The sequence below is a fragment of the Phocoena phocoena genome, chromosome 11, assembly GCF_963924675.1.
Source record: "Phocoena phocoena chromosome 11, mPhoPho1.1, whole genome shotgun sequence".
NCBI lineage: Eukaryota > Metazoa > Chordata > Mammalia > Artiodactyla > Phocoenidae > Phocoena > Phocoena phocoena.
The window spans coordinates 66,280,597-66,305,443 of NC_089229.1; the positions used below are offsets into that span (position 1 = coordinate 66,280,597).

Sequence of the window (24,847 nt, forward strand, 5' to 3'; positions counted from 1 at the left end):
TTGTCAGATTGGCCTAGCTAAATTCCTTTTTATTCCTTCATACTGTTTTGCTCCTTAAATGTGTTAAGCTCCTTAACATATGTAACCTGTCGACTTCAATGAAAACTTCAGTCCAAATGGATCTCTTTTCTCTAAGCTCTGATTGTATTTATGTCTGTACCAAAAAATTTATCATTAGTCTTTGTTGTTTAATACTTATACAAGGCTTCTTCTTTCAGTAAGACAGTGCTTGGTGGCAAGGAGTATAAAAGTGTACTGGATTATCCAGAAAATTTACTGGCTTGGTTTTGTATTGTGTTTTTTTATGTGTAAAATAATTTCTTACAGTTTGGGGTTTTTTTTAAATATATATATTATTGGGACAAGGCAAACATAAAAATTCTCTATTATAATTCATCCTATAGGAAACCCTTTTTCAAGGAGAAATGAAGAAGAAAACTCTATATACCCTAAATGTGGGAGATCAGGACTATGAAGATATGGAAGGTAACTTAATTTTTATAAAGCTTGTGTGTTGAAAGCAAAAGTTAGTGTTTCCATACTGTTTGTTAACAAGGAGTTTTTTGTATTTACATATTTTTGTTGTTCTTAAACTGTGAAATAAGCTGCCTAAATAAGAAGTGCACACCTTTTTTTTCCCTATTCTCTTGTCTTATTTTTGATCAGTCAGTTTTTAGTTCATTGAGCTCTGCTCTTTTTCTTTTTAAGTTTTGCTCCCTACTGATTTAGGAATGACATTTTTCTGTTTTTATTATTACTGTCCTTGGTTTTTTCTCCATTCCCTTCTTCCTGAAAAAAATCTCAAGTTCCTTTAGTGAAAGTCTGTTGGTGGTAAACTTAAGTTTTTGTATTTATTTTATCCTCTTCAAAACTATTGAAAGATATACAATTCTGGATTGATAATTTTTTTTTTTGTCTCTTAGCACTTTGAAGATATTATTTAGCTATTTTCTAGTTTTCTTACTAGCTGTCAAGGAATGTCTTTTCAACCTAATTGTCATTCCCTTGTAGATGATCTGTCTTTTCCCTCTTTTTGCTTTTAAGATCTTGTTTTCATCTTTGATATTGTACAGTTTTGCTACTTCGTTTCTAAACATGGATTCTTTTTATTACTCCTGTTTAGTATACCTTGTGTGTCCTTTATCTGTTGGATCATGTTTTTGTTTTATCATTTCCCAGCCATTACTGCTTCAACTATTGCCTGCCCTTTAGTCTCTTCTTCTGAACTTCAATTAATATGTTAGACTTTGTTCTGACCTCATTTCCCAACCTCTGTTTTTATATCTCCTTGTCTGTCTCTTACGGTCTAGGTAGTTTCTTCAGTTCTTCCAGTTCACAAATATTTTTTTCTTCTGGGTCTAATTGCTGTTCAGTTATTTTATGTAGTATTTGAAAGTTCTGATATTTGAAGCCAGTGGACATCTAAATAAATTTATAATAAATAAATATAATACATAAATATAAAAATAAATCTAAACTCATTCTTGTTTCTGCTGATTCTTACTCAAGGCAGCGTATTTTCTTCTGTTTGGTAAAGTTTGATTATGAGCTCATATTTGATCCGTTTAATCTGTGGAATCCTGAGGGCCTAAATTAGGGATGCTTTCCTTCAGAGGATTTGTAGGTATTTGCTTTTTTCTGAACCCATGCTGGGACCACTTTAACCCCATTTGAGGGTCTTGGCTTAAAACTGGAATCTCCTAGGATCAGTTTCCCTACCTGGATTGGTCCTAAGGTTAGTCTCCAGATCTGAACACTAGTATGGACATGTTTCCAGGGCAATGCCAGCTTTTCCATTTGCTTGGCATATACTGGTCACATTTCAGCTGACCATTTCTGTATTTTTGTTTTGTTTCATGTTGAATCTTGGAGTTTCTTTTACTTTTGAGCCAGCACTGCTTACTTCTTGTGTGTTGGTTACATTGCTGGTAGGTGTTTAAATTAGTACAAACCCTAAGGGGTATAATTTGGCAGTATCTATTCATAATACAAATGTATGTACACGTTGGTCTAACAATTCCATTTTTAAGAATCTATTCTGTAGATACACTATTAAAAATGGGAAATGAAAAGTTTTTCATTGCAGCATTGTTTGTAATAGCCCAAGTTTGAAAACAGGTGAATGTTCCATCCATAGGTTGAAACAACAAAAAACACAGACTGCTGTGTATAGTGTTCTAGCATTTGTGTGAAGAAGGAGGTTTGAAAGAATATATATTAGGATTTACTTGTCTGTGCATTCTATCTTGTCTCTGGAAGAACACAAAACAAACAACAGTTGTTACTTGTTGCATTGGGTGGAACTAGATGGATAGGAGTAGATTTGCTTGGGAGGTTTGTCACTATAACCTTTTTTTACTTTTAAATATTTGAACTATGTGATTATTACCTATTTTAAAATTAATTCATGAAAAATTCTTTTCACTCCTCCCTTAAATTATAAATCAGTAAACGTTGGGGTTATTGTGCTCAAGGAGTTTGTTTCTTATAGTGTATCTAAGATCTAATTACTTTGTAGAAGGAGGGCCTTTTAGAGTATCTAGTCCATCGTACCACCACAAACATAAGTCATTTGGTCTGGAGAAATTGAAAGCATATATCGTTGCTTTACTTTATAGGTGAAGAAAACAAAGATAATACTGCTACCATTGGTCTGTTGTACAATGAAGCTGATAGATGTCCAATATGTCTCAGTTGCCTGTTAGAGAAGGAAATTGGTTTTCCAGAAAGCTGTAATCATGTCTTCTGCTTGACCTGTATTCTTAAATGGGCAGAGGTGAGTCTAAGTATTAAATATTATTGTATTTTAGTTCCCTAGCATGATTTCATTCCACCTAGTCTAAAGACTTGATACTGCCTTTCATAAATTATTTCACAGTAGTGTGTTTTCCTCCACTTAGGACAAACATCTCTGTATTGCTCAAATTTTGTTAGTATATTCCCTTCTAAATTTTTTATATTCAGCTTTTCTTTTATGATTAAAAAATTTTAAATGCATACCATTAAAAAAACGGGGTAATGGATTAAGTTTTTTTTTATGGTAGAAATGCAGTAATTCATCTTCAGTGTACTTGACCCTCTTGTGATTATATCTATTTACTACTAATAATAACACCTTCTCTCTGCTTTGTGTTTTATATTTTTCAGAGAATTTTTACATAGATTATTAAATTTCTTCCTTATATCAGCCTGTGGGATAACCAGAACAGATATATCAGTGTCTTTCCATTTTACAGATGTGGAAACTTGGATTTTGTGTTCTATAACTTGGCCAAGGTCTCATAGCTTAAGAGACAGAAATAAATTTACAACTGCATTTTCTAGTTCCTGTGTTTCATTTATTTTGAACTAATTTCAGAGTTAGAGATATTATTGAGGTTCTTCATAGATAGTTAATGATTAAGAAACAGGAAAATTTGGGACTTTTAATGTATTATGTTGATTCATTTTGGGTCAAGTAGATCACGGTACTGTATATTGAATATTCATTATGAGCCCCATTGTTAGAAATCGTGAAATAAAAATTTATCATACTGCTCATGCTATATTTTCTGAGTTAGTAATTTGTCAGTGTGTAAAAATTAGTAAAGGAGATAAATCTTAAAAATGTTTTTAACATTAGCTGCATTCAAATCCTTTGTTGTCCTTATGCACATTGGAATTAATTGTCTGTTATATAACTGGGGTTTTCAGAGTTCCATGTCTAACTTATATTTCATCAGTAGTATGAAAAAGAGAACATAACTGTGTACTGACTCTATGGCCAAGTTCTGGGAGGGGGAAGAAAAAGATTTGTTAAACCAATTGAGTTAATAATAGTATACTTGGAAACAGTTCTAATTAGATAAAAGTCTAAACTGGTTTTTGTCAAGAAAGGACTAAGGATAGGTGAAAATGTATTCTGGGAAAAAATATTTTGAGTTTAATTTAATTATTTAATATAATTGTAAATCTCTGTGTGTTTGCAGGAGCATTGACTAATGAAATAAGAATGCATATTTTTCTCTGCCACCCAACTAATGATTTCATCTGTGTTGAATTTAGTGCACCATGGTTTGCTTTGTGATTAGATATCTTAAAAATAGAGGAGATTTTGCTTCCAATAGAGAATTACTGGATGGCTAGAAGGCTTCAATTCATTGCTTTTTGTGAGATTGCATTCAGTGACCACATAATTGGGAGGTTCAACCACCATGATTTGAGTATGTGTTTTTCTCTGAGGATTAGAATGTGTAAAATAGGCTTGATTCGTCATCCTTCATTACACTACATGCATCTTTGATACAACCATTAGCTTTATCATGGTGTACAAGTTCAGGTGTCTCTAGGGTAAGTATCTAGAAGTGGTTGTAGACTATGTACATATTCAACTCCACTAGATAGTGCTAAACTTGTCCATGTTTTTAACTATTGTTGAATATTTTTAAGTTAAAAATACTTGCTAACATACATAGTATTGCAATCAGCACTTTTCTTGCATGTAATATTTTTCTTCTTTTGTGTTACCCCTTTGGATATAAACATTTTGTTGAAGCCAAATTGCTTCTAAAAGAAAATACTTATCGGCTGTACTGCCATAAATTGTGAATGGCAGTGGGGGAGTTGAGGTATTGTTTAAACAAAACTAGTTAACCTTGAAAGCAGAGAATAAACAGAATATTCTGAATTATTTCATTGTCCCTAGTGGGGATAGCAGACATCAGTTAAATAAACCATTAAGTTTAGCAGTAACAAGAACACAATCTACTAATAAAATGTTCATTATAGGGCCTCCCTGGTGGCGCAGTGGTTGAGGGTCCGCCTGCCGATGCAGGGGACACGGGTTCGTGCCGCGGTCCGGTAAGATCCCACATGGTGCGGAGCGGCTGCGCCTGTGAGCCATGGCCGCTGAGCCTGCGCGTCCGGAGCCTGTGCTCCTCAACGGGAGAGGCCACAACGTGAGAGGCCCGCGTACCGCAAAAAAAAAAAAAAAAGTTCATTATAATTAATAAATGATTACTGGTTAACAAAATCACTTAACAAAATCACTTCAAAATTTTCAGTTTGAATCTTTTATTGGTATGATAAAAATGAGATATGTTTTGAAGTGTATCAGTGCTTTGACAAATAGAAGCAGATTTCATATTCACTAGTGTTTTTATTCATGGCCATTAGTTATTAAGATCTCTCTTCTCATTTTCCTCAGCCTCCTTCTGTTTTGAAAAAGAGGCATGTAGTTTACTTCGGATTTCAGGATTAGGAAAGAGCATTTGTATTCAGACTCTGCTAACTGGCCCGGCCTTGTGCTAAGGCTTTCTTTTATATTCTTTCATTTAAATTACTATGTTAATGTTTATTTGAAATTCAAGGCATCGATCCTGAACTCTTAAGTTGTTTCTAAATACTTCAAGAGCCTGAAATTAAAATAATTTTTAAAAATTGATCCATAGTTTTAAATTTTACTAATGTTCACTTTTAGTAGGGAGTTAGAAATCAAAAGTGAAATTTACAGTGGTTGGAAATCTACATAATAAGAAAAAAGTACAAAATGTATTCAGGATCACCTTCCTAGTCTTATGTGTCTTTCAGAAATTCTGTTGAGCTATTTGAGATTTATTCTCAAGGTTTATTAAAATTTGATTCAGAATAGGTATCAAGAACCAAGAAGGACTCATTTATTTACTTTCACCTTAATATTTTAATCATTGAAGAAATTCTCCATAAGAAACAAGTATTTAATAGTCTAGTATATTTATTTTGGACACATTCCTGAAATTTCTCATGTTCTTAAAATATCTATATCCAGAGTCACAATCAGTTTCAATCTCTTCAAGTTCTAAAATTTTGGTTCTTTGGTTATTTAAAACAAAAGCCATTTAAGGACTAATTAAGTAACTGAATTTAGTCTCTAGATATTCATAGAATCTACTTACCTAGGGCAGAAAGATTCAGAATAATGGAAGCTGGTGGTCTTCATGGCCCGTAGCCTAATTGCCTCCCATTAGAGACACTAGAACAAATTGAAATTAAACATGTCCATTCTGTGTTTAGTTTCAAGAAATTCACAGATGGTAAGCCTGCTGGTTTATAAAATAAAAATGATGATGTAGAAATGAAATATTGATCTAAACAAAGACACAGTAATTGACGCTTAGGAAAGTTGAAGTTCTTGTTAATTTAAATCATCAGTATTAGAACTGAGAATCTGGAACTAAAGAAGGCCTTTAACCTGATGAAATATGTATAGAACCAATACACTAAAGTTTATCAGCCACTTAGAAAGTTAATTATTTTATCCATACTGTGAGGAAAAATACAGTCTAAACATAGGGCATTTAGTTTACACATAAGTTTAATTTTGATTGTCTGAGTTTGCACATTTTAAAGTAGATAATTAGAAAAGTGAAGGCTAGGGAAGTTTGACACATGGCCATAGCATTGACAGCCAATCATAATTATGATCCTCAATAGACAATAGGGTAACCTACACACACACTAAGAAAATAAGATTTGGGATTTGGCAGGTTGCCAAGAAGTGGTTACAGTTTTGACCCTTAAAAGGGTTAAAGTTTGAGGACTTGGAGACATTTCATGTTTGAAGTGGTTAAGAGTTTTTACTCTATTTAAAGGAACATGCAATATATGTGATTAGGAGGTTTTTGATATTCACTGGGATTCTTTTCTCTTTTAAGTAATGTAAATATTTCCCTTATTTTTAAAGTAATTTTTTAAATGTGATTAACTTTCCTACTATAAGCAAATTATCCTCCCTCAACTTATTTCTCTCAGTCCTCCATTTATATCAAATGCTGACAGCTTCAGTTTGAGAAAGTAAGGTTAATGAAATCAAAATTGCACAGTTGGCAAAGGTATGTTTTCTCTCATGAGACTAGAAATGAAGAGAGTCTTACTGTGGTGATGTACGGTTCTTGAAGAAGTCAGACAACAGTGTTCAATGCAGACAGGTGAGGAGTATGTTTTTGGATTAATAGTACATACCAAAAAAAATCAAAATGTGACCCGTTGACTTATATCTTGACTACTGATATGTTTTATATACAGATGTTCCCTTATGCAGTGAGCAGAAACATACATCATTCTAGTGATTAGATTATTGTTTGGTAACATAATTCAGCAAAGTTTTATTGCCTGGATTTTCCCAACAGTTTTTCCTAAGATGTAAATTTTTTCTTTATTCCTGAACTAAACCAAACCTCTCTGTTATGTACTTCTACTTCTTTGTGAACAATAATGTAAGCATATCTGTGGAGCACTACTGTTAGTTCTTATCTTTATAATCTATAAAGCATTGTCAAATACATTAATTCGTTTAATTATTACAACTTGTGTGATAGGTGATTCAGAGCTGTCTATCTTCATCCTTAAAGTAGATTAGAGAGGTTGCTAGTTCTGACTCCTCCAGAACTTGAATTTGTGACTAATTATTCCAAATTCCTAGTTGTTTTCACTCTGTATTGATCCTTTGGTAAAACCTTTGGTAGAGCAAAGAATAGTTTTATATTGTGAATGCTCATTACCTAAAGCATATATGTAATAGGTTTTCATTTAATATTCTATTTTTACCAGTTGGGTAAATTAATGTGTATTTCTGTATAGTCTAATTTTAAATGTCAGAATTTGTAAAGTGATTTATACAGATAGTTTATGGGATTTTCTGTTTTTATGCTAGAAAATGAAAGTCTTAACTATTAAATGTCAAAAGAAAAGAAAGGTTAAAAGTAATTCTACCCAACTGTTGTAATTTATTTTTAAGAATATGAAAGAGTTCCTTTTGAGTAGTTGGATAAAAAGTTTTCTTGCTGTTAATTTTATTACTGACAGCCATTTGCCCTGTAGGGATACATTCCTGAAAGCTGTCTTGAAAGAACTGGTTAAATGTGATAGGACTGTCTTGAAAGAACTGGTTAAATGTGATAGTGTACATGTAGGCCGACTACAGGTGAGCACTTCTTTAGAGGTGCAGACTAGGTATCTTGGGACCATCAAGAAGAAAGGATAGGTCCTAGTGAATGGCTTTAAAATAAGCAGCAACCTCTAATGGTATGCATTCCTAAATCATCTTTATTTGATTTTGAACTGCAGTTTTATATAATGTGCTCTATTTATTAGTAAGAGAGATAAATGTTCTAGAGATTCCCATGAACAGACAAACCTACCTAAAACATAGGTACTGAGATTTAGTCTTTAAGCACTTACCTTTAACACTTGCTTCTCTCTCTCTAGGAGGGGCTATCGGTAGGCAGCCTTTGTGATTGAGGATAGAGCAGCAGCAGGAAGCAAGAAATATTAGAAATCAAGAATCCTGAATTCCCAAATAAGGAAGGTTTCCTGTTCTTACATTTAAATATGGGTTTATCTGAGCTGGGAATTTACAACGCTTCAGAATACTAGGGTATGTTTTACTGAAATCATTAGGAAGATTATTTTTTTCTATCGAAATTGCCTCCTTAACTGATATAACCTCAGTACAGAGCATTCACAGTAAAATGAATGCTCTGTTTTTTAATACACATTACATTGTAAAGTAGTGATCAAATTCTGTTAATTTTGTAGCTGTATCACAAAGTTGAATGATGATATTGGATTACTTTGACTATGAAACTAATTAAATTAGATACTTGAAAAATTATTGAAATAAAAGTCATTGTCAATTTAAATAGGTGAATAATTGAAGGGTATTTTTGTTGTATATAAGAACTCAAAATGGTGAATAACCAAAGGGTATTTATTTTTGTTGTATACAAGGAAAATAAAATTTGGGATAATTTTCTTTAAAACTAAAAATATATTTTAAAGAAGAATTAAGTATATTAGCTAAAATTTTTCAACATTAGTTTTAAATGTGAATTTTTTAAACCACACAACTTAAAAACTAAATTAGTTATTTTAGTGACACAAACTCTGGAAAGTAAGATTAAAATATCTTTGAGATTTTCTGAATGGGTATCTGCTGGATTATAAGGATGAAGATTCCTTAGGAATGCTTTAAAATTAGGCCAATGCAAACCGTTTTTTAAAACCTTTTTTTTTTTTAACTTTCCTATTAAAGCTGTTTGATCATCATGTGATATATAATTTTATGCTTTAGTACCTACTGATGACAGTGTCTTTGAACTTTGGCTAATATGCTAATGTAAAGTAGCCTTATATTTTTCTTACGTTATACATTAACAAAAAATGAAAGATCCATTTAGTTTTTAAAAATCTGTTTTGATTTCTTTTTCATTAAGTTCTTTAGTCACTATTTATTGAGGTAGGCTGTGAAGACTTAACTCAGGATAACTGAATTTCTTTTCTGTTTCCCGTTTGAAATGCTTTGCTAAACTGTTTTAAGGTCAGAAATGGATATCATCATTTCTCAGTAGCCATAGCAAAGATATTTTGTCTACTATAGCTAGCTTATTTTCTGACCTATGCTTTTTTTTTAAATCTGAGGAGGATAACCTGCTTTTAAGAAATTTTTCTGACGGTAAGCCTGAGCCAAAGAAAATCTGTTAACTTGTTTTCTAGGGTTAAGTAGATTATTTTTAGGAAATGTAAGTATGTACAGATTATCATAATAGATAGCAGTAGTTTTCAGACTACTATTTTTTGTTTCTGTTTTCTTTCTTTTTGTCTTTGAAATAGCAGTGGAACCCTTTCTCCACATGAAACCTTAGACAAATCCATGACAATTATAGTTAAGGAAAAAAGAACAAAACCAAAATCTTACTCAGAACCCTAATACCTGTAACAGATCAAAATGGAAGGGCTCAGGTTAAAACTCTTGTCAGTTTGAACATGGGAAAGGGAAGAGTGCCATTTAGCTGATGTCAACAGAGGAAATTTAATAAAAAAGAAAATGGGATTTTGTAATTTCAGAGTTTTCGAAAGGTTCAATGCATCTGATATAGAATAAATTTCTTTAACACAGTGGCTTTCTTTGGATCTTCGTAAGTGTTACAACTTGAAATAGATATTAAAAAATGGAATAGTTTAATTTCCATATGTCATGAACTTTGAAAAATCCAACAAGAAAACTCACTAAGAATTCAGTCTCTCACATGTATATGTACATCATATTGTGAGTTATCTTTTTGTTAGTGAACCAAGCTTTTTTATTGTTAGTGCTGTAAAGCTAGTTAATATTTAGAAGACTTTACACAGTACTTAGTGTATGCCATTAATTACTGTGAAAACCTCAGATTATTATTATCCCCATTTTCACAAATGAGACAAAGGAAGGCTATGTAATTTGCTCAAGGTTATACACAGGACAAGATATAAAAATAGACAGTAAATCCAGAGCCCTTACACATGTCTTAATAATTTTTTAAAAAACATTGAAGGAAACACATTTTATTATTGTTTTATCTTTTTTTTTTAATGTGGACCATTTTTAAAGTCTTTATTGAATTTGTTACAGTATTGCTTCTGTTTTGGTTTTATGGCCACGAGGCATATGGGATCTTAGCTCCCTGACCAGGGATCAAACCCATATCCCCTGTATTGGAAGGCGAAGTCTTAACCACTGGACTGCCAGGGAAGTCCCTGTTTTATCTTTTTAATGAATTTTATCTAAATTTACCTTTAAAATAGAAATACAAAAAAAAAGAAATACAAATATATTTTGAAACTTTAGTAAAAATAAATATTTGAAAGTTTCCACTTTAAAGTATTATTTTGAATTATAAATGTGTTAATATAACCTAGTCTAAGAAATTTCATGCAGTAAATGGTAATATAAACAACAATCACATAGTTATGATGTTGAGTTCTTTGAACTAGAATTGCTATTTGTAATGCATTATTAAAAAGCTGTGGACAGCTTTGTTGCTACTTGTAGCAAAGCTTTTTAAGGTCAGATTTTCTGTAAGGAAAGTACTAGCATCCTAAATGCATAGTACTTGGAAGTAAGCTGAGCTGGGTTCTACCAGTCTGAATTGGTTTAATATAGTCAGGAAAGTCAAATTTCCTAATTCAGATATGGTGTAGAGCATTTTATCAAGCCCTACCTACTTAAAAGAAAAATCACTTTTTAGCAGAGTAGTAAAAAGTAACTCTGTTTATATTTTGGCTGCTTCCAAAGTGACTCACAAGCTTTGTGAAAATGTATTATATGATCGAGGGCCACACACAGTCTGTTGTACTTGTGCTTTGTGTAAGCATATCTTGATATGTGCCAAAGTCCAGAAAAGCAAATATCACATTTTTCCACTAGGGAATATAGGATAATTTATCAAAACTTCATTATTATATTATCTATTAGACTATTGCTATTAAATTGCTAGAATCCTGTTTTACTTTTATAACCATAGGTATTAAAATATCGCCTTTCAGCATTTTCTTCTTAGGCTACAGAATCTTCCCTTTTACCCTAGTAGACAACATACTTTATCTTAAAAATTATTTAAATAATATAAGCCTATTCCTATACAAACATTTAATAGTATTAGAGAAACTCAATTATAGTTGATGCATGTTAATTTTGAAAGTATAGGAAATATATCAAGATAAAGATGATTTAGAATTACAGAGTGAACAAAGGACAATTTTTCTTAATTTATAAAGAAAGCCTACAATTCAGTTGGAAAAAGACCAGCAACCTAATAAAAAAGTTAGGCAAAAGGCATGAATAGACAGTTTAAAGAAAAGGAACTTTGAAGAGCCCTTAAACGTGGAAATATTTTCAACCTTACTCATATAAAAGGAAATGTAAATTAAAACTATATGACATACCATGCTGTTAAGAATGGGACAGCTCTGAAATAGTAATATGAGCCAATTTAAAATACGCAATTAAGAGAAAAACAAGATTCAGTTCAGCATCTGAATTATATTTTATATTTAAAAGATACACGTTATGCATAAACATTGGGTATCTCTAAAAGGATACATAAGAAACTACTTTCGGAGAGGGCATCTACATGGCTGAGGGAGCAGCAGAGGAATCCTTGCTTTTCTTCATATCTACAATTTTTTTTATTGCTGGTACAACTGCCTATTCAAAATTATTTTGGGGGAAAATATTGTCATCGAATATTAAAATCTATAAGGGACCTGTCCAAGCCATTCCTTTCACAGCTTATTTAGAGTTACTCAAGTGCTTTGGATCAGAGAGGTAGTGATTTCAGCCCAGCTTTCCTTTCATTATAGCTGTAGTACTCAACTGTGCAGCAAGTCTTAATAGGTATTATCTTAATAACAAAGATCTTATCTCTGATCATCGTTGTATTCCACTTATTTAGCATACAGTAGGTGCTCAGTAAATGTTTGAATGAATTTTAAAAATTATGGTATTTATTACTTTGTGGAGTAATACAGGTGGAAAGTATTTCATCTTTATCTTTGAAAGAAGAAAAAATTATTTTTCTATGGTTTCCTCTTCTGGTGAAAAACTTACCGTAAATGCGTTTGTTATAGTTTAATTTTGACCTGTTTTAAAGAGACATTCGTAAAGTTATAATTTGTTCATCATTTTTCAGACACTGGCTTCATGTCCTATTGACCGGAAACCTTTTCAGGCGGTGTTTAAATTCAGTGCATTGGAAGGTTGTGTTAAGGTAAGGTTTAGATTTTATTTTGTAAAACAAACTCTTTAAACTTAATTGAGATGATTTTGCTTTAAATTTCCAGTTTGAGTATATTTGTGAATTGTTCAACTTTAATGTGTTTAATTTCCATTGAAAAAATGTTTGAATGGAATATTAGATTCAAAGACAAACCCCCACAAAAACTTAAGTCCAGAGTACCTGAAAATTATGTTTTCATGAAAAACATAATGTTGAGAAGATTAAACAAAATTAAATATAAAAGGGTGTCTTTGTTCTTAACTTCTGGTGCTTGAAGGAGACTGAGTTTAATTCGAGAAGAATAAGGGGGTTTGTGAAGATCTTGAGAGGGACTTCTCATGGTTTCAGTGTTGTCATGGGCAGATGACTTCTTTTGTTACGTACAGTTTTATTGTAATGCTTAATCCTAGTCACATTCTTGAGATTCACATACCATGCTGATGTTACTTATGATTAAGAACCATGATTATGATTTGTATTCACATTTATTTTTGGCTTACAAATAAATAAAAGAAGAAGAAAGAGATAGGAACATATTCCTCAGTTAATGAATAAAAAGTGAAAAGAGAGTAAGTAGTGATTTACGTAAAGTGAAATGTGTAAGAAAGATTTCTTGAGGTTCTCATTAGTAAGTCAGGAATGGTATACAGTTAAAAATGAGAATACTCAATATATACATATATGATGCCATTGATGGGAAAAACAAACTTCCCAAGTAGCACCAACACTTTGGTTGCTATCTTTGTGAATAGGAAGGGGCATGTAAGCAACATAAAACTATTTAAGCGTTAGATGTTCTCAGTGTAGGTGTTTATAATTTGTTTTGATATATTTTTTCCAGATAAGTCTCAGTGACATAAGGTACAAATGAGATTGCAATTCAAATAAAATGACATGTGAAAGATACTGCATGTTGTAATTGTGTTAACTCTGGACATCTATACAAATTAGTATATATCTTGGAGAAAAGATAAAACGTTATATATGTGTGTGAAAGTATAATCAAAATTAAAGCAACACTTCTCTGAAAGACATGTTCTGTTTTTCCAGACTCTATATATTATGTTGCTGAAGATTCTTTAGCATGCACTAGCTTCCAAAGATATTCTTCTGTAAAATTTTGTTCTGTTGCTTCATGTGAATTTTGTTCTGTTGCTTGGAATAAAAGTTTATGTTTTATTTAATAGGGTTTGAGTGTTACTTAAGTTAAAAGTTTGGGGGAGTGTTAATCTAATTTTGTCAAACTTAAAAGGTATTTCTTATCATGTGTGATATTATCCATATATTTTCTTTTTGTTTGAATTTTATTTTTTTATACAGCAGCTTCATGTTAGTCATCCATTTTATACACATCAGTGTATACCTGTCAATCACAATCTCCCAATTCATCACACCACACCACACCACACCACACCCCACCTCCCACCCCCCACCCACCCCCTTGGTGTCCTTACGTTTGTTCTCTGCATCTGTGTCTCAATTTATGTACTGCAAACGGGTACATCTGTACCATTTTTCTAGGTTCCACATGTATGCGTTAATACACGATATTTTTTTTCTCTTTCTGACGTACTTCACTCTGTGTGAGTCTCTAGATGCATCCACGACTCTACAAATGACCCAGTTTTGTTCCTTTTTATGGCTGAGTAATATTCCATTGTATATATGTACCACATCTTCTTTATCCATTCGTCTGTCAGTGGGCATTTAGGTTGCTTCCATGACCTGCCTATTGTAAATAGTGCTGCAGTGAACATTGGAGTGCATGTGTCTTTTTGAATTATGGTTTTCTCAGGGTATATACCCAGTAGTGGGATTGCTGGGTCATACGGTAATTCTGTGTGTGGTATTATCCATATATTCTTAATATCTTCCTTTGCCCTTTTACTTCTTTTGAATCTTTATTATCCTTTTCCCTTTACAATTAAACTCGAATGGGTCATATATAATTGCTTATATTTTCAACCACTTGTTGGACATCTCCATCTAGAATACCAAAGGAATCTAAATATTAACAAACCCCAAACTCATCTCATTCCCTGCCCCGTCCCCTAACCCCAGTTGTATGGTACCATAATCCCAGTCACCCAGATCAAAAACATCTGGGAGTTTTCCATTTTTTCTCTTTGTCTTATTTTTGCCTGTTCCTTCCGCACAATGTCTTGAATTTGTTCCCACTTCATTACCTCTTTGTAGGCCCTCATGCTGTCATCTAGACCTGTTCTACCAATAGAAATATACTACAAACCACTATATAATATAAAATTTTTAGTAGCCGCATTAAAAGACCAAAAGGAAACAGTTAAATTGAATTTTTATAATTTATTTAATCCAACATATCTAGTGTATTATCTCAACATGTAATATTTTAGAAGAATTATTATTGAAGGATTTTATTTTTTGTTGTTGTTTTCATTGAAATCCGGTGTATATTTTACACTTACAAGTACATCTCAATTTTTTTTTTTTTTTTAGTACATCTCAATTTAAACCAGCCACATTTCACATGCTTAATAGTATGTGGCTAGTGACTATTGTCTCATACAGTATAGATCTACACTGTTATAAGAACTTTTTTCCCGTTTCCTGACTTTTATAGTTTCCCTTAACTGGTTCATTCTCCATATCACTGCCAAAGAAAACAGATTTGATCATCTTATTCACATGCTTTAAAAACTCTATTTTCTGATTCCTATAGAATTATTTTCTTATTCAGGACCCTTTACAGTCTGGTCCTAATACATTGTATCAGCTTCATATCCTGCTAATTTTTTCTTCCCCATCTGCATTGGCTTCTTAACTGTTTCTTATAACTGTGTTCCCTCCATTTAGAATATTTTTTCTTTATACAGATTCCTACTCATTCTTGAAGACCAACTCATAATCATCTACTCATTAAAGTCTTCTCTGATATCCTCAAAGTCAGTTCTACATGTATACAAAGATCTGTGTTTATATTTGTTATGAGCACTTAATCTATTTACATGCCCCTCTCTTACTGTTATGTTTCCCCAGAGCTTAGCACACATACTAAGTTTATAGTTTAGCCTGAATTAATAAGCATATGTATTTGGGCTGCACGTTCATTCAGACAATTTTGTTTCTTTAATTTTTTGTCCTTTCAAGGGAAATGTGTGGGTTATCATTTGCGATGCCAGATTATCAGTCTAAATAGGTGATTTTGCTTTTTCTCACAGGTTCACATAAAAAGACAGTTGAGAGAAACAAATGACAAGAAAAATGAAAGCTCTTTTAAGAAACAGCTGTCCTGTCAGGAAAATTCTAAAAGCTGTATGAGGTTAGTGCTGAACTTCAGAAGTGGAATCCAACTGTGTAGAATCAGAAGATAGCTAGTAAAATGAAAAAAAGTACTTAAAAAAATGAGGTTTTTTGTATTTAATTTGAGGTGAGGTTTAAATGTATTTAATTACTTCTTTTAAAGCACACCCTTGATAAGTTAAGGAAGGACCAGCTGAAATCTGAGAATATAATTTATTTGACCTCTATCTTTGATGAATTAGTTTTTTTTAGTTTTTTCCTAATTTGTTTTAGATTGATACTTTTGTACAATAAAAGTTACAACAGTGTAAAATTTCTGTAAAATTTTCTGAATGCTTACGCATTTTTGTACATATCACAAACAAATATGGATAAGCATTGGTGCACAGCCCACATTGTGAGTAACTGCTCTAGTATTTATGGACAGAAAGTAGAAAGTAACTAAAGATATAGTACAACATTCTTCATGAGAGTTGTAATTGAAACTACTTATTATCTTTCTCATTTCGTTTCTCTGTGTTATAGCAGACACTTGCTACTGCTATAACAAATGTTTATTGTTTAAAAAAATTTTTAAACACGTTTGGATTTGTTTCATTAACTGCTATTGTTAAAACATAATTGCCTAGAAATACTTAGTACGCAGGTTTAACAGATATTAACATATTTTTTTTTAAACATCTTTATTGGGGTATAATTGCTTTACAATGGCGTGTTAGTTTCTGCTTTATAACAAAGTGAATCAGTTATACATATACATATGTTCCCATATGTCTTCCCTCTTGCGTCTCCCTCCCTCCCACTCTCCCTATAACATATTTTTGAATTAAATTGAATTAGTAGTGTACTGGAGATTCATTTATTATTAATACTTAAAATAACTTCTTACAGTACATTTAAAATTGAAGCCCTTTTTGATCTGAAGTATATTTAGAGCTGTCCAAAAGTTGTCAAAGTCATAATTAAATCTATGATTCATTAGTACATTTCATCAGAATACTAATATCTTAAGAGAGTAAATATATTAGTTACCAAAACAGTTAACAATATTCCTTGAGATTTATTGAATCATGCAACTAATTTAGAACCCTGTAGCTCTTTAGAAGTTATAGACTTTTGGGAAGTTACAGACTTCTTTTGGTAATCCTAAGAAAACTATAGACAACTACTATCTGAAAACATACTTAGAGACAAAAGTTTTTAGATTTTAAGGGATTCCTGGAACACTCAGTTCAAGAGCCCACCTATAAAGCCAGTTAATAACTGCAGTAGAACAAATTTTATTTACAGTTTCTTTTAATTATATCTGAGTCAGCGTTGAGTCTTCCATTTATGGTTATATAGTAAATAGCACATTTTCCCCACGCATAGTGAAGAAATACCTTTTGCTGGCTTCACTATTGATTCATCTCCTGTTCTTGGCTGTGACAATGTCGTAGGGAGGCATTTTTCCCCAAGCATAGTGAAGAAATACCTTTTGCTGGCTTCACTATTGATTCATCTCCTGTTCTTGGCTGTGACAATGTCGTAGGGAGGCATTTTTTCAGAATTGCCCAGTTCTCTTGGCTCGTGCTGAGAGTGCAGTGCTCATCATTGTATGACCTGTGATAGGGTCGTACAGTGGGTCTAACAGAGCTGAGGTAGTCCACATGCTTAACTGTTTTTTCTCAAGGACTGTGGTAGAGGGATGGTGTAGGGATGTAATGCAAAATAATAATTTGCTTTTGCTCACCAAGTCATACCCTTAATGATTTCTTCCAAGGTGGAAAATCTGTCAGCTATTAGATTTTTACCGTACATTATTTTGGGAGTCTTTTGGATGTTTTTAGAATTCCTCTCATTCAATCTTATGTTTATGAGGCATATGCCTCATTTCCCGCACTTAGAAGATATCCCATTCAGTGTTGCCTCTCCCTTCTAAAGCGGTAAAACTCCTCTTTCTGATAGTTTCTCCCAGTTCCAGGGAAAGGGATTGCAAGAGTGTTTTGTTTCTTGTTAGTGAATCTCTATTGCAGTCATTGGAGTGGCAGCTAAGTGGGGAGTCCAACTAATCATGCTTTCTTTGCTAAAATTTAAAACTTAGTGCATAATACTTTCAATTTGGTGGGCAGTGGATTGAAAATAAATGAGCAAAGTAACAGTTTTCTCTTATTTCATCTCTTTATTGGTGTTTACAGAAAAAAAGTCAAAAGAGAAGATCTTTTAAGTGCAAAACTTTATGACTTGAAGATGATATACAGTAAGTGACTTTCTTACTTGTGTGTTCTACCTTTTTTTGTTTCTTACTTTAATGCTTGTGCCAGAGTTCTTGTAAGTAATATTTTTGCTTGGAAAATAGTCATGCACAGAACTCTGCTGAGCTCTGTACACTGTATTCAGTCTTACATAAACTGCTTTCATGGAGTCATTTTTACTGTTTCCTGCCTTTTTTGTTTTCATGCTCAGCTGTAAGGAGGGAAGGAGAGAGTGAATGAGTGTGTGTGTGTGTGTGTGTGTGTGTGTGTGTGTGTGTGTGTGCGCGCGCATGTATGTTGGGAAGGAAAAGGAGAAAAGGATGTTTTCCAACTACTTGGTTAGCAGCCTACATCGTGGTCCTACTCCACTCATTAGTGCAGAAGTCCTTATGGGAACTGAGATGAAATACCTTGTGGGACAATAACTGTAAGCAGTAACAAGAGAAGCCTGTGACAGTGAGAAGGTGATTCATAGTTCCCAGAGGAAGTTGTGGTTTGGCTTTGAGCCACACTTTTAATTTGAAACTTTATTTGGAAATAAAGCATTTCTTATATATTTATCTAAATGAGCATAGATATGCCTGTCTCTTGTTGTCTAGTGTATGGTTCTTTAATACAGGAAAGCTTTGCAGCAGGGCCTGAGAAAAATGGCACTACAGTGCTTTGTGACTCCTCTTTGGAGCTCAAGCGGTTTATTCTTGTTACAAAGAACAACTTACTATAGGCTAATTGTAAGCAGGGAGAAGTGAGCATTTATTTTCCAGGCCAGGTTATAATTAATTTCTATTTATAGATAGAAAGAATTAATGAATTCATTGTTCTTAAAACTAAATAATAATCAACTTCATTTTTTGTACGTTTGAATACCAAGTTTGGTTGTTGTTGTTATTGGCTTTTTTATTTGAATTAACATGATCTCAGGATTATAGATAACCCCAGATTTACAGATTAATGAATGTCTGTCTTTGATAATTTACTCTTAAAGTGGAATTTCACTATAAGGACTTTATGGTTAGATAAGCATTTTTCTTTTGTTAAAGAACTTTAGGTATCAAAACTTCTTTGTTTTTATGTGTCATTGCTGTAGAATAGCATCCTTTTTAATGAATAGCCTTTGTTTGGTAATTCTAGGATCTGATGTAAAATTTACTGCTAAGGAAGAATAAATGATGTTATAGATTTTCTCTAGATAATCTGGCCCATTCTTCCTATGATAATCTTAGTTTTAAGACTACTGTAATTTTCTTTATGTATCTCCTGCCTGGATTTATTTTTAGAGGGGAAAACATAGGCAAATCTTAAATCTATAGTGCTTCAGTATGGTGAAGGCCATTTATAAGATTCTTTGATTCATTTGGATTTGAGAATTTGTTTTACTATTCAGAATATAAAATACTAAACAAGTTTTCAGGGGACATCGTAAGCCAGTTGAATAGCTAATTTTTTTCCTTCCAATTTATGTATATAAATATATATATACATATATAAATTATGTGCATAACTTATGTATATGACGTATATAAATTATGTATGACATATACAACACTAAGTTTAAAGTGTACAGCATAATGATTTGACTTACATACATCATAAAATGATTCCCATGGTAAGTTTAGTGAACATTCATCATCTCATATAGATACAACATTAAAGAAATAGAAAAGAAAATTTTTATCCTTGTGATGAAAACTCTTAGGATTTTCTCTCTTAATGACTTTCATGTATAACATACAGCAGTGTTAATTATATTTATCATGTTGTACATTACATCCCTAGTACTTATTTATCTTATAACTTGAAGTTTGTACCTTTTTACTTCCTTTATCCAGTTCCTCCTTCCCCCACCACCTGCCTCTGGTAACCACAAATCTGATCTTTTTTTCTATGATTTTGTTTGTATAAGTGATATCGTACAGTATTTGTCTTTCTCTGTCTGACTTATTTCACTTAGCATAATTCCCTGTAGGTCCTTGCATGTTGTTGCAAATGGCAGGGCTTTGTTCTTTTTCATGGCTGAGTAATATTCCATTGTGTGGAGTGTGTGTGTGTGTGTGTGTGTGTGTGTGTGTATCTCACATCTTCTTTATCCATTCATCTATCGATGGGCACTTAGGTTGCTTCCATATCTTGGTTATTTTTATTTTTTTTATGATTATTATTTTTTGTGGTACGCGGGCCTCTCACCATTGTGGCCTCTCCCGCTGCGGAGCAGAGGCTCCGGACGCGCAGGCTCAGCGGCCATAGCTTACGGGCCCAGCCGCTCCGTGGCATGTGGGATCTTCCCAGACTGGGGCACAAACCCGGGGCCCCTGCATCGGCAGGCAGACTCTCAACCACTGCACCACCAGGGAAGCCCTCTTGGTTATTTTAAATAATGCTACAGTAAACCTGGAGGTGCATATATCTTTTTGAATGACTGTTTTTGTTTTCTTCGGATAAATACCCAGGGATGGAATTGGTGGATCATATGATACCTCTAGCTTTAATCTTTCTCAAGATTGTTTTGGCTATTCAGTGTCTTCTGTGTTTCCATACAAATTTTGGAATTATTTGTTCTGGTTCTGTGAAAAATGCCATTGGTATTTTGATAGAGGTTGCATTGAACCTGTAGATTGCCTTGGGTAATGTGGTCATTTTAACAATATAAATTCTTCCAGTCCATGAACATGATATATTTTTCCATCTGTTTGTGTTGTCTTCAGTTTCTTTCATCAGCGTCTTATAGGTTTCCAAGTACAGATCTTTTACCTCCTTAGTTAGATTTATTCCTAGGTATTTTATTCTTTTTGGTGGAACTTTGAATGGGATTGTTTTCTTAATTTGTCTTTCTGATAGTTTGTCGTTAGGGTAGAGAAGTGCAACAGATTTCTGCATATTAATTTTATATCCTGCAACTTTACCAAATTCATTGATGAGTTCCAGTAGATTTTTGGTGGCGCCTTTAGGATTTTCTATGTATAATATGTCATCTGCAAACAGTGAAAGTTTTCCTTCTTTCTTTCCAATTTGGATGCTGTTTGTTTCTTTTTCTTGTCTGATTGCTGTGGCTAGGACTTCCAAAATTATGTTGAATAATAGTAGCGAGAGTGGGCATCTTTGTCTTGTTCCTGATCTTAGAGGAAAATGCTTTCAGCATTTCACCGTTGAGTGTGATGTTCGCTGTGGGTTTGTCATATATGGCCTTTATTATGTTGAGGTGTGGTCCCTCTATACCCACTTTATTGAGTTTTTATCATAAAGCGGTGTTGAATTTTTTTTAAAAGCTTTTCTGCAGCTATTGAGATTATTATATGGTTTTTACTCTTCAGTTTGTTAATGAGTATCACATTGATTGATTTGTGGATATGGAACCATTCTTTCATCCCTGAGATAAATCCCACTTGATCATGGCATATATGATCGTTTTACTGTACTGTTGAATTTGGTTTGCCATTATTTTGTTGAGTATTTTTGGGTGTATGTTCACCAGTGATATTGGCCTTTAATTTTCTTTTTTTGTGATATCTTTGTCTGGTTTGGTATTAGGGTTGCTGGCCTTGGAAACGTTACTTCCTCTGCAGTTTTTTGGAATAGTTTGAGAGGGGTAGATATTAACTCTTCTCTCAGTGTTTGGTAGAATTCACCTGAGAAGCCGTCTGGTCCTGGACTTTTGTTTGTTGGGAGTTTTAAAATTTTGAATAGGTAATTTTAAATTATAGTTCTTAAAAAACGTATTTCCTGCCAGAAGGTTAACATTATCCAAGGCCTGTAACTTAATGCCATGTCTACTTACGTTAAGATGCCTGAAGTCATTTGTTTGGTTTAGGATAGGCAGAACATTCTTTATACTTTATGAGTGGGTAGAACAAGAGTACTAATACCTATCATGTAATTATTAGCAGATGTCTTAACTGAACAAGTCTGGATTGAGTTGAAGGGTATTGGGTACTTCCTGATTACTCATTTAGATTTTTTTCTGTGATGTTGCTTTTTACTTGTGGCGTTTAATACATCTTACTAAGACAGTTTTTCTTCCAGCATTGAGATAGATTATGTACCTGATGAAATAGCTTACATTTAGTTATCATGTTTAATGAAGATTATTCAGGTGTAAATTCTAAATCCATACTCACCACATACTCAGTATGAGAAGTTTGTACTAGGAGAGCAAAAGGGAATTGAGATGAACTCATTCATTCAACAGACTCTGAAGCAGCTCTGGACTCTTAGGGTTGTAGTAATGCACAAAAGAGACAAAGTGCTTGCTAACAGAGTATCTTGTGGACAATAAAGAGATAAATGTATAATATGACAGGTGTTATACGTGCTTCAAAGAAGAATAAAGTAGGGTAAAGGGACAAAGGATGATGACGTTCTGGAGGTGATTATATAAGGCATCAGGGAAAGCCTCTTGGATTAGATTATATTTGAACAGCAATCTAGAATAAGTAAGGGTTCAAGCCATAAATGTATCTAGAGTGTTGCAGGAGAGGGAAGAGCAAGTGCAAAAGCCTTGAGACAGGAGCAATCGTGGTATGTTCAGAGAATAGCATGGAGGTCAGTATGACCAGAACAATTGAATTACGTAGATGGAGGAGGAAGAGTTAAGCCATTGGCTGGGAGGTCATTTAACGCCTCCTAAATGGCAAGCATTTTCAGGGATAGTATGGACTGACATATTATTAAAGGATCTCTGGCTGTGAAGGAGAGAATAGTTCATAGGAGGGCAAGGTCCTCATAGGAGGCCTGAGAGACTAGTTTGGTGGCTGTATTCCAGGCCACAGATTATGGTGGGTTGCGCCAGGAAGATATTAGTGGAAGTGGTGAGAAGTGGCTCAATTCTGTAAATGTTGTATTTCAGAGGTGAAATTAAAAGGATTTGCTGATGGATTGGATGTGAGGTAAAGAAGTCAAGGGTGAGACTAAAGTCCTGGCCTGAACAACTGTTAAAATGGAGTTGCCAGTTACTGAGATGGGGAAGGCCAATAGAATGTTTGGGATGGTATAATAAAGATTTCTCTTTTGGACATGTAAGATGCTTACTCTACAACCAAGTAGAGATGCTCTGAAAAAATATGGATGTTTGCATGTCATATGCAAAAGGTTTTTTCATCTTTAGATTGTTTTAATGGTAATTGGTTCATGTTGATATGTGAATTAGTGTTTGGCGCTTAAGTCATATTGATGGTTTCTTCCAGTTATCATTTCTTTCCCCACTCTTGAGTTTGCGCAAAAATGTTAATAAAGACCATGATCAGGAATAAGACTGGAAAGGAAGGTTGAGGCTGTCATAGAGAGTTGAGCAATAAAGCTAAAATTTCTGCATATTATCTTACAAGGAGTAATGTTATGCAAAAAGATACCATTAAAGGTTTTTTTTCACTGGATTACAATGTGGTGAAACCATTTTAGGAAAACTTGGTAAAAGTTACTCCAAAAAGATAGGAAGCTAAATATCTGTTTGAAAAATTCTAGAGCTGTCTCTTTGTTCTCAGGCTGTTTCTTTTTTGTCTTTATGACTCATTTAGTATACGCCTTACTTGATCAATTCTGAGAACGCTTTTTTTCCCCCATTGTAACATCTCTGAAGTAGGATTCTATCTTATCATTTGTCTCGTATGACCACTGTTGACCAAGCAGCTGCATAGTTGTCACTGCCTGTGATTGTATGAACATACAAAGTGCTGTCATTAAATCTGGAGAATAGATAGCAGAAACTTGGGAGAAGATCCATAGATAATCCTGGAATTTTCTTAACCCCTAGACCTCTAACTGAGAGAGAATTGGGGGAAATTCATCAGACACATGCACCAGCATTCCCGAGAAAGTCATAAGTTGGCTAATTCTATTAAGTACATACTTAACTGCAAGGCCAATATAAGAGGCCAGCACCAATGATTTAGTTCTTGTATGGATTTCCTGAAGAATCACCACTCTTCTTTATTTTTCTTCCAGCTTTATTGAGATAATAATTGATATATACAGCACTGTGTAAGTTGAAGGTATACAGCAAAATGTTTTGAGTTACATACATCATGAAATGATTATCACAGTAAGTTTAGTGAACATCATCTCATATAGATACATTAAAGAAATAGAAAAAAATTTGTTTCCTTGTAATGAGAACTCTTAGGATTTACTCTCGAACAACTTTGAGGTATAACATACAATGGTGTTAATTATATTTATCATGTTGTATGTTATATCCCTAGTACTTATTTATCCTATAACTGGAAGTCTGCACCTTTTGACTACCTTCATCAATTCCCCCTCCTCTCAACCTTCATCTCTGGTAACCACAAGTCTGAGCTCTTTTTCTATGAGTTTGTTTGATTGTTTGTTTTTGAAGTATAATTGACCTACAACACTGTTAGTTCCTGGTACACACATAATGATTTGATATTTCTGTACATTTCAAAATGATCACCATGATAAATCCATTTACCATCTGTCACCATACAAAGATATTACATAATTTATTGACTGTATTCTCCACAAATCACCACTGTTCTTGATAGCATAGAGGATGATATCATGTGAAAAATGGTTATCAACAAACTTGGGTTGAAAAGTAATTAGAAAAAGTTAGATTTTGCATGTAAAGAAGTTTTATGAATGCCTTAACCAATTTATTATGTATATTCACTTTTATTAGTCAATTAAAAACTGTACCTAGGTCTATATTAGTTTCCTAGGGCTGCTGTAAAAAATTCATTACAAACTTGGTGGCCAAAACAGCTTGGTGGTCAAAAACAGCTCTTTCAGTAATTCCGAAATAAAATTTCTAAGTGATGAGAAATCACT

The 24,847-nt window shown here is 33.3% G+C and overlaps 1 protein-coding gene across 1 annotated transcript in view; it reads left to right on the forward strand.

The window, feature by feature from the left end:
• The first annotated feature begins 425 nt into the window (after positions 1-425).
• Positions 426-24,847, forward strand: part of SCAF11 (SR-related CTD associated factor 11) — a 42,276-nt gene continuing 17,854 nt past the window's right edge. The window contains exons 1-5 of the mRNA XM_065887612.1: positions 426-486; positions 2,619-2,776; positions 12,465-12,542; positions 15,749-15,849; positions 18,008-18,069. Coding sequence (XP_065743684.1) covers positions 426-486; positions 2,619-2,776; positions 12,465-12,542; positions 15,749-15,849; positions 18,008-18,069 — 460 coding nt within the window. The remainder of the gene's footprint in view (positions 487-2,618; positions 2,777-12,464; positions 12,543-15,748; positions 15,850-18,007; positions 18,070-24,847) is intronic.